The sequence below is a fragment of the Microtus pennsylvanicus genome, chromosome 13 (assembly GCF_037038515.1).
Source record: "Microtus pennsylvanicus isolate mMicPen1 chromosome 13, mMicPen1.hap1, whole genome shotgun sequence".
Classification (NCBI taxonomy): Eukaryota; Metazoa; Chordata; class Mammalia; order Rodentia; family Cricetidae; genus Microtus; species Microtus pennsylvanicus.
The window spans coordinates 79849684-79860895 of record NC_134591.1 but is presented as its reverse complement, the minus strand read 5'-3'; the positions used below and the strand labels follow the sequence as shown (position 1 = coordinate 79860895).

Genomic DNA, 11212 nt, shown 5'->3' with positions numbered 1-11212 from the left:
GTAAAAGATCTTATCTCAAACACAGGTAAAGGCACCTGAGGAGTGACCCTCATCTTCCATGTGTACATGTGCATGCTCACACTCACACCAGGGCCTCTCTGAAGCAGCCTCTATCAAACACCAAAAGAGCCACTGGCCTGCTCATCCCAGGCAGGTCTCTGGGCGCAGTGAAGGAGCTGTCAGGGAGAGGTGCTCACAGCGTCTTCTGGAGAGGATGTGAGTATCCGTGTTTCACCAGCCCTGCTGGGAACTTCAGCCTAGACCTTCCAGGACTTCCAGCACACTCCACTGAGAAACTGGCTCTCTGCCTCAGGCTGAGCACCTCACCCACCTGGGCATGCCAGGGCCCTGGATCTCAGGACACCTGGCCCTGTGAGTCACCAGCTTACCCATGCACACACCGCTTCTGAGCTGCTTGCCTAATGGCCTGAGGCCAGGTCAATACGTGTCAGAGAACTAGAAACCAAAATAGACACTCAGAAACAGGATGTGGAGGACACGGAGCTAAAAGGAGGCTTCCAGTCCGTCCGTTCCCACAGAGTTTAAACCTGTGTGGAGGCCCAGCACTTGAGAGAGGCAGAGGCAGGTGGATCACTAGGAATCACAGGCCAGGGCTACATAGTGAGATCATACTTCAAGAAATAAAATCAGCTCTGGAAAGACGGCTCAGCTGTTAAGCGCACTTGTTGCTCTTGCAGAGGACCCAGGTTTGAGTCCCGTCACCCACATGGTGGCTCACAACCACGGGTATCTAGTTCCAGGGGATCTGAAGCCTTCCGACTTTCTCAGACACCCATGTGCTGAAAGCCAAACACCCATATACATACAACGAATAAATCAACAAAAATACATTTAAACTGGGGTGATGGCACACACCTTTAATCCCAGCACTCATGAAGCAGTGGCAGGCAGATAACTGTTAATCTCAGTAAACTAAAATATCAGTGTCGAAAGCCTTTTGCTTTGTTTTTGAGGTGGGCCATGCAATGGTAGTCCTGGCTAACCCTGAACTCAATACTTGTATCCCCTCCCAACGTTGGACTATAGGCATGTACCATCTTGGTGGCTCGTTTTGAGGTTTTTAGGGATTTAGATTTTTGAGACAGAGTCTCACTCCACAGGGAGAGATGGAGCATACACCAGTGTGGAGAGTTCTCATGTGTGGAGACAGAAGGTTGTCCCGTTAGATTCAAGAAGCCCAGAGTCTATTGGATGAGCTCCGGCCACAGCTGGGCCACAGCTGGGCCACAGGCAGGGTCCTCTGCTTCTCCTGTTCCACCAAGACCCAGGAAACAGGCTGTACTTGTGCCTTGGTGGGACAGCTAGCTCAGTGACCAACTGATGTGGGATGCCCCTCTGTATGCTGTGAATATGTTTCATTGCCATTGGTTAATCAAGAAGCTGCTTTAGGCCAATCCTTTAACAGAGTAAAGCCAGGTGGAAAATCTGAACAGAGATGTAGAGAGAGAGTAAACGGAGTCAAAGAGACGCCATGTAGCTGCCAAAGTTGTAACATGCCGGCACCAGTAAGCCACAGCCTAGTGGTGATACATAGATTAGTAGAAATGGGTTAATTCAAGATGTAAGAGCCAGCTCGAAACATGCTAGAGTCATTAGCCAAATAGTATTGTAATTCATGTAGTTTTCATATGATTATTTCGGGTCTGGGCGGCCGGGAAGTGAACAAGCAGCCTCAGCCAACAGGGGTGTTAGGAGAGCAGGTTCTCAACCTGTGGGTCTCAGTCCCTTTGGGGTTCTAATGACCCTTTCGTAGGGGTCGCCTAAGACTATCAGAAAACACAGATATTCACATCATAGCTCATAAGCAGTAGCAAAGTTACAGTTATGAAGTAGCAACGAGAATATTTTTGTGGTTGGGGGGATCACCATAAAATAAAGAACTGTATTAAGGGGTCACAGCATGAGGAGGGTTGAGGACCCCTGAGCAAGGAACTTGGAGTGGTGGTCAAAGCAAAAGTCAGGTTGTCCAAGGTTCATCACCATGTGAGCCAGTCACATCGAACCCTCTGGCCCATAGCGTTTATCAAGCAACATTGTGTGTCGTGCCCCAGAGATACACAGGTGCGCTCTGCCTGCCCTGCCTCCCAGAATCACAGTCTAGGCCACAGGGCCCAGCACAGCTTCTCTGGGAGCCCCTGCCGTCTTCATGTGGATTTTTCTTTCTTTCTTTTTTAAGAATGCCTCCAACTTCCCCACCTCCTTCCTGTCACCCAAATCAGTGCCCAGGGTCATCATGTACATGGCAGAGCAGAGCGGTGACTGCCCCTTCCCTGGTCCGTCTGTCTCCTTGGCTTTAGTGTCCTGGTCCCCAGCACAGGCAGAGGGAGAAGCAACCTTGCTGCAATGCTCAGCAAATCCCCATGACCTGGAGTGACCATGGTTCATGAATTCTCCTGCTTTCTCCAAGCACTCACTCCTGGGATCTGAAGGCCCCTTCTCTGGGTCTTCAGAGGCTTCTGAGTTTCCATTTTAGGAGAAATAACTTCTGAACAAGTTGCTTATAGTAGCCCAACTGCTTGGGTTCAGGGAGTGGTTTAATGAAGAAAGCAGGCATGGTGGTTCATGTTCCTTCACCTGCCACTACCTCCTGGGTCCCTGCCATCCCAAAGTTTGAGTTCTGCAACCTGTGCTGGGTTCCATTCCTCCGAAGCCACCAAGTTCCTTAAGGCCACGGGGAAGCCTCAGACTTGTCTCATCCTTTGTCACCTGTGAAGACCACTGGGCCTGGTGTATGGAAAAGAGAATGCGTGGAGGAGCAAATTAGGAAGTCCTCCCCATCACTACCTGCAGTAGAGGTCACTGGGAGGGGAAGCCTAGGAGTGGAGGAGGTGGTTCGCCAAGCCCTGCTCAGTGCTCAGAAGAGCTTCAGGAGTGGGCAAAGGTCAAAGCCCTCCCACATCATTGCTCTGTTTATAGAGAGGTTCACAAGCCCAGCTGATATCCAGGCGTGGCTGGGAATGCCGTCACCCATCAGAGCAGGTGGCCCAAGTGAGCTCCAAGACCAGAGGTTGGTCTGCTGCCCACACTGGGGCAGGTCTGTCCCTGCTGAGGCAGCTTTGGCTGGCCCAGTGCCAGAACCATTTCTACCCGTCCAAGTCTGGGTTTCTTCCTCACCCGGCAGACATTGCTTTATTCTCCAGCCCAGACATTCTCTTTTCCTTCCAGCTGAGCCCTTGAAGTCTTCATCATCCGGATAGGTCATGAGCATCGGATTCTTGCTAAGGTGTGGGCGCTCACTGTTCTCGAAGTGAGGGAGATGTAGCCATCATCTGGAACTTCCTTGGTCAGTTAGCCCATCCAGGTCCCGGTCCTGGAACATCCAGGAGCCTACCTACCAGGGCCGCCAGAGGCCAGGGCTGCCCGGAGGAGGCACCTGCGGAGAGGGAGCTGGAGCAGGGGCGGGCGTGGGCTTCTGTGAAGGCGAGCCACCACTGACAGTCCTCTGCCTCAGGTGCTCCAGCAGGCGCGCGCTCACGGCCGGCTCCAAGACGCTGCAGGCCGGCAGCACGCGGGCCAGGCGCTCCAGACAGGCTTGGTAACCCTCGAGGTAACTATCCAAGGACCCTGCGGACAGAGAGCAACGTGAGGCTCAGGTGCAAGCACTGTGCACGCAGCAAAGGCCGTGGGGAGCGAGGAGCGTGGTCACTCACCCGGCGCTGCAGTGGGGTAGGGGGACGCAGGCTGCTCCTGCAGGAAGCGCACGGTCATTTCCAGGATGTCCGCTTTTTCCAGCTTCGAGTAGCGGGAAGTCTGCACCAGGCCAGGCAAGAAAGATACCCCATAACAAACCGGGCAGCTGGGTACCTCGTTCTTGTATCCAAGTGCTAGCCAGTTGCCAGATGGTCTCTACCACTCCATCGCTCAGATCTCTTCAGGAGGCCTTCTGATCCCGAAGGAGCCCCGGGACCATGCCCGCCCACCCGCCCCACTGTGTGCCTCAAGACTCCCCACCTCGGTTTTCCGAGCTCCCAGACACTCACCTCCGCGCCCAGCAACGGCAATACCAGCCCCTTTAGCTGGCTCAGGCTCTCGTTGATCCGTGCGCGCCGGCGCTTCTCCAGCAGCGGTTTCAGACTCTGCCCGAAGGTGGATGGGCGCAAAGGCCACAGTTAGGAAAATCACGGGTGCCTACCTACCCTGCCACGAGTCCCTATCTCCCACTCCTACCTTGCGCAGCTCCGCCGCGTCCCCTACTCTTCTAGGCAGTCTCATGCTCCGGGGAAAAGCGAAAAGCGCGCAGGGTCCGGTACCTCGGGGTGGAGGATCCTTGTCCTTGCTGCAAGGCAGAGCTAAGAACGAAGCCGGGAACCAAGTTCAAAGCCTAGCCCAATCTCGCGCCAAAGAAGTGCGCGCCCAGCCAGCCGCAGGCCTTTAAGAAGGCTGTGTCCCTGCTCCGCCCCGCCTCACGGAGTCCGGCCAGTCGCCACTCCCACCTCCCGCCTTTGTCCCTGCACAGGGTGGGGCTGGAGAGGATGAGTCAGTGTTACCCCCCAGAGATGCCACTCTGGCCTTAGAGTCCCTTCTGTGATAGGGTCGCGCGACGTGCGGGCGCTGACTCCCTGGACAGGAAGGGTGGGTGGGGCCGGTTCTTGACTCTTCTCGCACCCTCTGGCTTCATTCACGCCCACCGGGCTTCGAGCTCCTCCCTGGGCCGCAAGGGCTCCAGCGGCTGCAAAGCTACGAAGCCCCGGACCTCAGGGAGACCATTCGCTCTACCAACTGCCCCGAGCTGGACGTGGAAATCCAGTCCTAGCAAGGTCCGATCTGGTTCTGGCTGCCAGAACAAGAACTGAGGTCGCTGGACCCCTGGCTCAAAACACTTCGTAGAATTTAGGGCACCCCACCTGGTTCCCCGGCTCTAGAGTGTGGAAAGGAAACCTGAGCCCCACTCCCCAAGATGAGGCAACCCAAAATCCTCGGAGTTCATTTTCAATTCAATGGGCTCTGGGTTCCCGATTCCTGCTGTCGGACAGTCGGAGGTCACAAGGCCGGGGAGTAGGGGCGGTCCTGGGTGTGTGCCCCGGCTGCTCCCCTCGGCCCCAGCGGGCCCAGACACGCCTCCACAACGCGTGGCCGTTGCTGCGACAAACTGGCAGGCGTCCCCCGCCCATCTGCTGCCGGCTCCCCGCCCTGGGTCGGCTGGCAGGGCAACGGCCGCCTTCTCGGACCCTGTTGCAGCTTTGAGGCAATCTCAGGCCCAGAGAGCGAGGCTCGCTCAACCAGAGCCAGTAGGAGGCGCTCGTGGGACGGAGCCGGGGAATGCTCTGTCCAGGGTACTGGAAGGACCCCCCTCCTTCCTGCCTTTGAGCCGCATTCCCTTCGCTAGCCCCAAATCCTTGGAAGTAATCCCACAGCAGGCCTTCGAAAACGATGGAGGCCAGTGCACCAGGAAGGGGGCGCAAGGCAGCCTGGGCATGAAAGCTCAGCCCTCCTCTATCTATGGCACACAAGGTCCCACAACCACCACCAAGGAGTTACTTTGTGCAAGCTCAGAGCTCGTTTTCGACCATCAACCCAATGATCCTAACATGAGGATTTGTCCCAGCAGGCCTTGAGATGCCTGATTCCCTAGTTCTCTCTCACAGCCCGGTCTAGCATGCCTATGGGCTAGTCCCTCACCATGTAGACCAGGCTGGCTTCAAACTCACACAGATCAACCTGCCTCTGCCTCCCGAGTGCTGGGACTAAAGGTGTGCGCCACCTCACCCATTAATTATTCCCTAAGAGCTCAAAAAGGGCCGGTGGTGGTGGTGGCAGGCGGATCTCTGTGAGTTCGAGGCCAGCCTGATATACAGAGCAAGTTCCAGGACAGCCAAGGCTACACAGAAAAACCCGCTCCCAAACACAAAAAAGAGAGAAAGAAAGCTCAAAAAAGGACTTTAGAATTTTACAGGGCTCCGTGGTTAAGAGCAAGCACTGGACTTGTCTAGGCCCCAAGCTTGATTCCCAGCACCCATGACAGGTGGCTCACAGTTAACTACCTGTGACTCCAGTTCTGGGGGATCTGGCGCCCTCTTCTGGACTGCTCAGACATAGGGGTCATATGCACAAGTCTACACGTAGACACATATACACAGTTGAAAATAAAAAGGGGGGGGGGCTGGAGAGCAGAGGTCCTGAGTTCAATTCCCAGCAAAGACATGGTGGCTCACAACCATCTATGAGATCTGGTGCCCTCTTCTGGCGGGCAGGTATACATGCAGACAGAACATTGTATACATAATAAATAAATAAATTTTAAATAATAATAATAATAAAAGGATTTGTGGGTCAGGCGGTGGTGGCACACGCCTTTAATCCCAGCACTTGGGTGGCAGAAGCAGGCGGATCTTTGTGATCCAGACCAGCCTGGTCTACAGAGTGAGTTCCAGGACAGTCAGGGCTACACAGAGAAGCTCTGTCTTGAAAAACAAAAAACAAAAACAAAATGACTGTGTGGCAGGGCAATGATGGCATGCACCTTTAATCACAGCACTTGAAGGCCGAGGCAGGCAGATCTCTGAGTCTGAGGCCAGTCTGGTCTACAGAGTAAGTTCCTGGACAGCCACAGCCAGGGTTACATATAGAAATCCTGTCTCAAAATATCAAATGTTTTAAAAAGTACAAAAAAATAAAAATAAGGGGGCCTGGAGAGATGGCTCAGTGGTTAAGAGCATTGTCTGCTCCTCCAAAGGTCCTGAGTTCGATTCCCAGCAACCACATGGTGGCTTATAACCATCTGTAATGGGGTCTGGTGCCCTCTTCTGGCCTGCAGGCATACACACAAACAGAATATTGTAGGCATAATAAATAAATATTTTTAAAAAGTAAAAATAAATAAAAATAAAAAGGACAGCCTAAGGGCCCTAAAGCTACAGAGAAACCCTGTCTCAAAAATAGATAGATGATAGATTGATTGATAGATAGATGATAGATAGATTAATTGATAGATTGATAGATAGATTGATTGACTGATTGGCAGATGGTAGAGAGATAGATAGATAGATACATAGATAGATAAATAGATGATTGATAGATAGCTTTATTGATTGATAGATAGATGGATAGATAGATAGATAGATAGATAGATAGATAGATAGATAGGAAGGACAGTGTGGAGTCCCTTCTCCTGCCAGTTCATTCAACTCATCATCCCCAAGCCCACCCTACACTGACCAAATCCCTGGAGACCGATATGAGGCCCTAGGGTGAAGTGTGGGAACATCCCTTTCCAGAGATGAAGATTGCTATTTGAAGACCTGAGAACATGGAAGCAAATTACCTTTGCTATACCAGTTACCTCAACATTAAGTGTCTCTCCCTACCACTCCCATCCCCACTGTAAAGGAGTTTAACCAGGTGCTGCACCTCTCCCTTCAACCAAAAGACTTTGGGGGTTTGCTAGCAATTTGGAAGATGGGGTCTCTTAGAAGCAGAACTTGGGTGATCAGAGAATGAGTCTCAAGCTCACTATAGCACTATGGGGACACACTCTACCCCTGATGCTACCTGGGATATCAAGAAATGTGCTGGCCCTTGGCTGGAAGAGAAGCCTGAGGATTGGTTTGCACCCAATTCAGGAGTGAGAGCTAGGGTGGGCCCAACAGAGGGATAGGAAGAGGGGGGAGGGAGCCAGAGGGGAGCTGCGGGGAGAGGGGATCAGCCTGAGAGGCAGAGAGAGAAAGCACAACTGTACAGTCAGATTTGCCACGTCCCATCTGTGCCATCTCAGGCTTTAAAAAGCAAAGGATGGGGAGACAGCTCAGTGGTTAAGAGCACTGTCTAGGGGCTGGAGAGATGTCTCAGTGGTTAAGAGCACTGTCTGGAGGCTGAAGAGATGGCTCAGCCATTAAGAGCACTGGCTGTTCTTCCAGAGGTCCTCTTGAGTTCAATTCCCAGCAACCACATGGTGGCTCACAACCACCTGTAATGAGATCTTGTGCCCTCTTCTGGCCTGCAGATGTACATGCAGGCAGGACACCGTATACATAATAAATGAATAAATAAATTTTTTTTAAAAAAAGAGCACTGTCTGCTCTTCCAGAGGTCCTGAGTTCAATTCCCAGCAACCACATGGTGGCTCATTTGTAATGAAGTCTAGTACCCTCTTCTGGCCCATAGGCAGAACACTGTATATGTAATAAATAGATAAGTCTTAAAAAAACAAAACAAAAACTGTGAAATGCCTCAGTGGGAAAGGGCACCAGCCACTAACCTGATGACCCAGGTTTGATCCCCAGGACGCACAAGGTGAGAGGAGAGAACCAATTCCTGCAAGTTGTTCTTTAACCTCCACATACCTTTCACATGTACTGAGAACACCCAACCACACACACACACACACACACATGCACACACACAAGCACGTGCACACGCACACAAATGAATACAAACTTCTCATGCCTTTGTCTCCACAGCTATAAAATGAGAGTTGAATCCCTCTCTGAGCCACTTGTGGTATCTCATGCCTGTAATCCTAGCATCATAAAGAGGAAATGAGATTCAGACATTCAAGACCAGCCTGGGATGAATAACAAGTTCAAAGCCAGTCTCCGAAACAAAATAAAATAAAAGCTCCCCCATGGGGGCTGGAGAAATGGCTCAGAGGTTAAGAGCATTGCCTGCTCTTCCAAAGGCCCTGAGTTCAATTCCAGGCAACCACATGGTGGCTCACAACCATCTGTAATGAGGTCTGGTGCCCTCTTCTGGCCTGCAGGCATACATACACACAGACAGAATATTGCATACATTTTTTTTTTTAAAAAAAAGCCCTCCTATAAGGATTAACCATTTGAATGAAGAGCTTGCACCATGCCTGGCTAGTGGCAAGGGTTTCTGTATTTGTATCACCACTGATGGCCTCTTTAAAACTGCTGGGGAGAATTTAGTGGAGTGGAAAGTCCTGATAGGACAGACAGACACACAGATGAAAGGCCTGGCTCTCAGGCTGAGGGTCAGCTGTGTCCTCAAGGAATCTGAGGACTTACTTGGTACTGAATACAGACAATTCTCCCGCACCACAAGGACGTGTGGTAATACCTGGCTTTATGTCGGAGTCACTGGCTGAGTTGGGAATGACTCGGAGGCTTTTGAGTGCAGGAGCAATGCATGAAAAAGCCATGTGAGGTGTCCAGGGTCAAGGCAGCAACCTCAAAGGGTGGAAGGTCTGCAGGAGTTCTGTCGTGAAGGAAGCACAGGGGAGTGGAGCCCAAGTCCAGTCATCATAGTTTAGAGACTCCTGCCTGTCTACCAAGCAGGCATAGTTATGACACAGTAAGGAATCCAGAAATCTCTGGGGAAAGGTCACAGATCCCAGTAACAGCAGGAATGAGGCCTCACCAGCTAGGCAGAAGTGCTTGGACGCCCTTGAGCACACAGCGAAGTTTGAGTTCACCTGGGAGCTCCAGCCACCATGAATGGCGCCACCATGTGGTGAAAACAGAAATGGTAGTAGAGACTGCTCAGGACCAGGAGATCAACGGTTCGGTGTTCTGCAAACAGCTTCCGTCTCCGTTTCCAGCACCTCCCTGGCTGATGGGAGTTAGGCACTCGATTGGAAAACATCGGCCAGGAATGCGCCTGGGTTCTGACAGACCTCCGCTGTGCGTAGGGGAAGAAGAGGGAGAGCACAAGCTGTTTCAAGGTTGTGCGATATGCTTGCTGCGCTCCCACGGCTCACGCGCTCCTTCCTGGGAGCCTTTGCTCCAGTCCAGCAGACCTTGCCTCCTCCAGTTCCCATGATCTGTGTCCAGCCATGGCCCATAGAGTGGTTTGTACTTACCTGCCTGGACCCTCAAACAGGCCCCAGTGTTCTTTTTTTTTTTTTTTTTTTTTGGTTTTTTTTTTTTTTTTTTTTTTTTTTTTTTGGTTTTTTGAGACAGGGTTTCTCTGTGGTTTTGGAGCCTGTCCTGGAGCTAGCTCGGTAGACCAGGCTGGTCTCGAACTCACAGAGATCCGCCTGCCTCTGCCTCCCGAGTGCTGGGATTAAAGGCATGCGCCACCACCGCCCGGCAGGCCCCAGTGTTCTTGATCACGTGGTGATACCGACTCTTTGGACGAAGGCACTGGAGCATCTGCCTACCAGCCCCCCAGACCTCACATTCTTCATTTCTGATCTCTTGGTTTGACAGCCCTGCACCTTCAAGTTCATGATCCACTCTCTCATCCCCCACTGCAGCCTGGGTTAATCAGAATCTCCAGCATCCTGTTCCAAACAGCTCTAAAACACCTCGACACGCTTGTCCTTCCTTCCTTTCGTTAAGAAACAGATCCTTTGGGAGGCAGAGGCAGGCGGATCTCTGTGAGTTCGAGACCAGCCTGGTCTACCGAGCTAGCTCCAGGACAGGCTCCAAAGCCACAGAGAAACCCTGTCTCTAAAAACCAATAATAATAATAATAATAATAATAAAATAAAAAATTAAAAAAACTACAGAGAAGCCCTGTCTTGAAAAACCAAATATATATATCCTATGGGTTTGGGGTTGGTTTTGGTGCTGGTGGTGCTTTGGTTTGGCTTGGTTTTTCAATCATTGTATTTATTTATTTGGGGGGTCCATGTGCGTGTGCATGTGGGGGTCAGAAGACAGCTCATGGGGGTTGGTTCTGTCCTCAACCCTCTAAGTCCCTGGGACCGAACTTAGGTTGTCAGGTTTGGCAGAAAGCCAAACTTTACCTACTCATTTTTGCTGGCTCCCTCCTTTCTTTCTCTTTCTGCCTTCTTCTGTCTCTCCTCCTTTTCTTGGATCTAGACTCTAGAGACACGTTGGCACGCAGAGAGCACTGGGCACTCGGCATTCTGCACGTGATGAGACATTTTTAAGTTTATCGACAGTGGCGTCCAGTTCCCTGGCTTTGAACGTCCCTTCTTACCAGCCAGATCCAGAACCAGGCACCTTCTTGATGCCCATGACAAACCATTTCCTATCTCCAACTTGCCAGGTTCTAGTGACACTTGTAGCTCCTTGTAACTGCCATCAGCTGCTGGCTTATGTTCCCAGCACCCGAAACAACACGCAGTGGCCACTGGGCCGCTGAATGAACGGGTCTGTGTCTGGGTGGCAGTAGAACCCTACTCAATTTTTTACGTGCAGTAAATCAGAAGAGGAACCTGCTGCGCACCAACCCTTGTCACCCGCCAGGGATGGGGGACGGCTCAGAGCCCGGGAGGCGGGGCAGAGAGGAGGCGTGGCGGGGGCGGATCCAAGGCTTAAGC

At 51.8% G+C, this 11212-nt stretch overlaps 1 protein-coding gene across 1 annotated transcript; it reads right to left on the bottom strand.

Annotated features, from left to right (window-relative positions):
- Positions 1-854: 854 nt before the first annotated feature.
- On the bottom strand, positions 855-4465 carry Hes2 (hes family bHLH transcription factor 2). Its single transcript, XM_075945087.1, has 4 exons — positions 4189-4465; positions 4002-4097; positions 3672-3771; positions 855-3585 (listed from the first exon to the last, which is right to left on the bottom strand). Exons 1-4 carry the CDS (start codon positions 4231-4233, stop codon positions 3353-3355), a joined length of 474 nt encoding a protein of 157 aa, XP_075801202.1. The 5' UTR covers positions 4234-4465; the 3' UTR covers positions 855-3352.
- Positions 4466-11212: the final 6747 nt, after the last annotated feature.

Excerpts from the sequence above, each read along its gene's own strand:
- Hes2 (XM_075945087.1), bottom strand. The coding sequence starts at position 4,233 with ATGAGACTGCCTAGAAGAGTAGGGGACGCGGCGGAGCTGCGCAAG. Across the intron at positions 4,098-4,188 it reads ACGCGGCGGAGCTGCGCAAG|AGTCTGAAACCGCTGCTGGA; the intron begins GTAGGAGTGGGA and ends ACCTTCGGGCAG. Across the intron at positions 3,772-4,001 it reads TGCCGTTGCTGGGCGCGGAG|ACTTCCCGCTACTCGAAGCT; the intron begins GTGAGTGTCTGG and ends GGCCTGGTGCAG.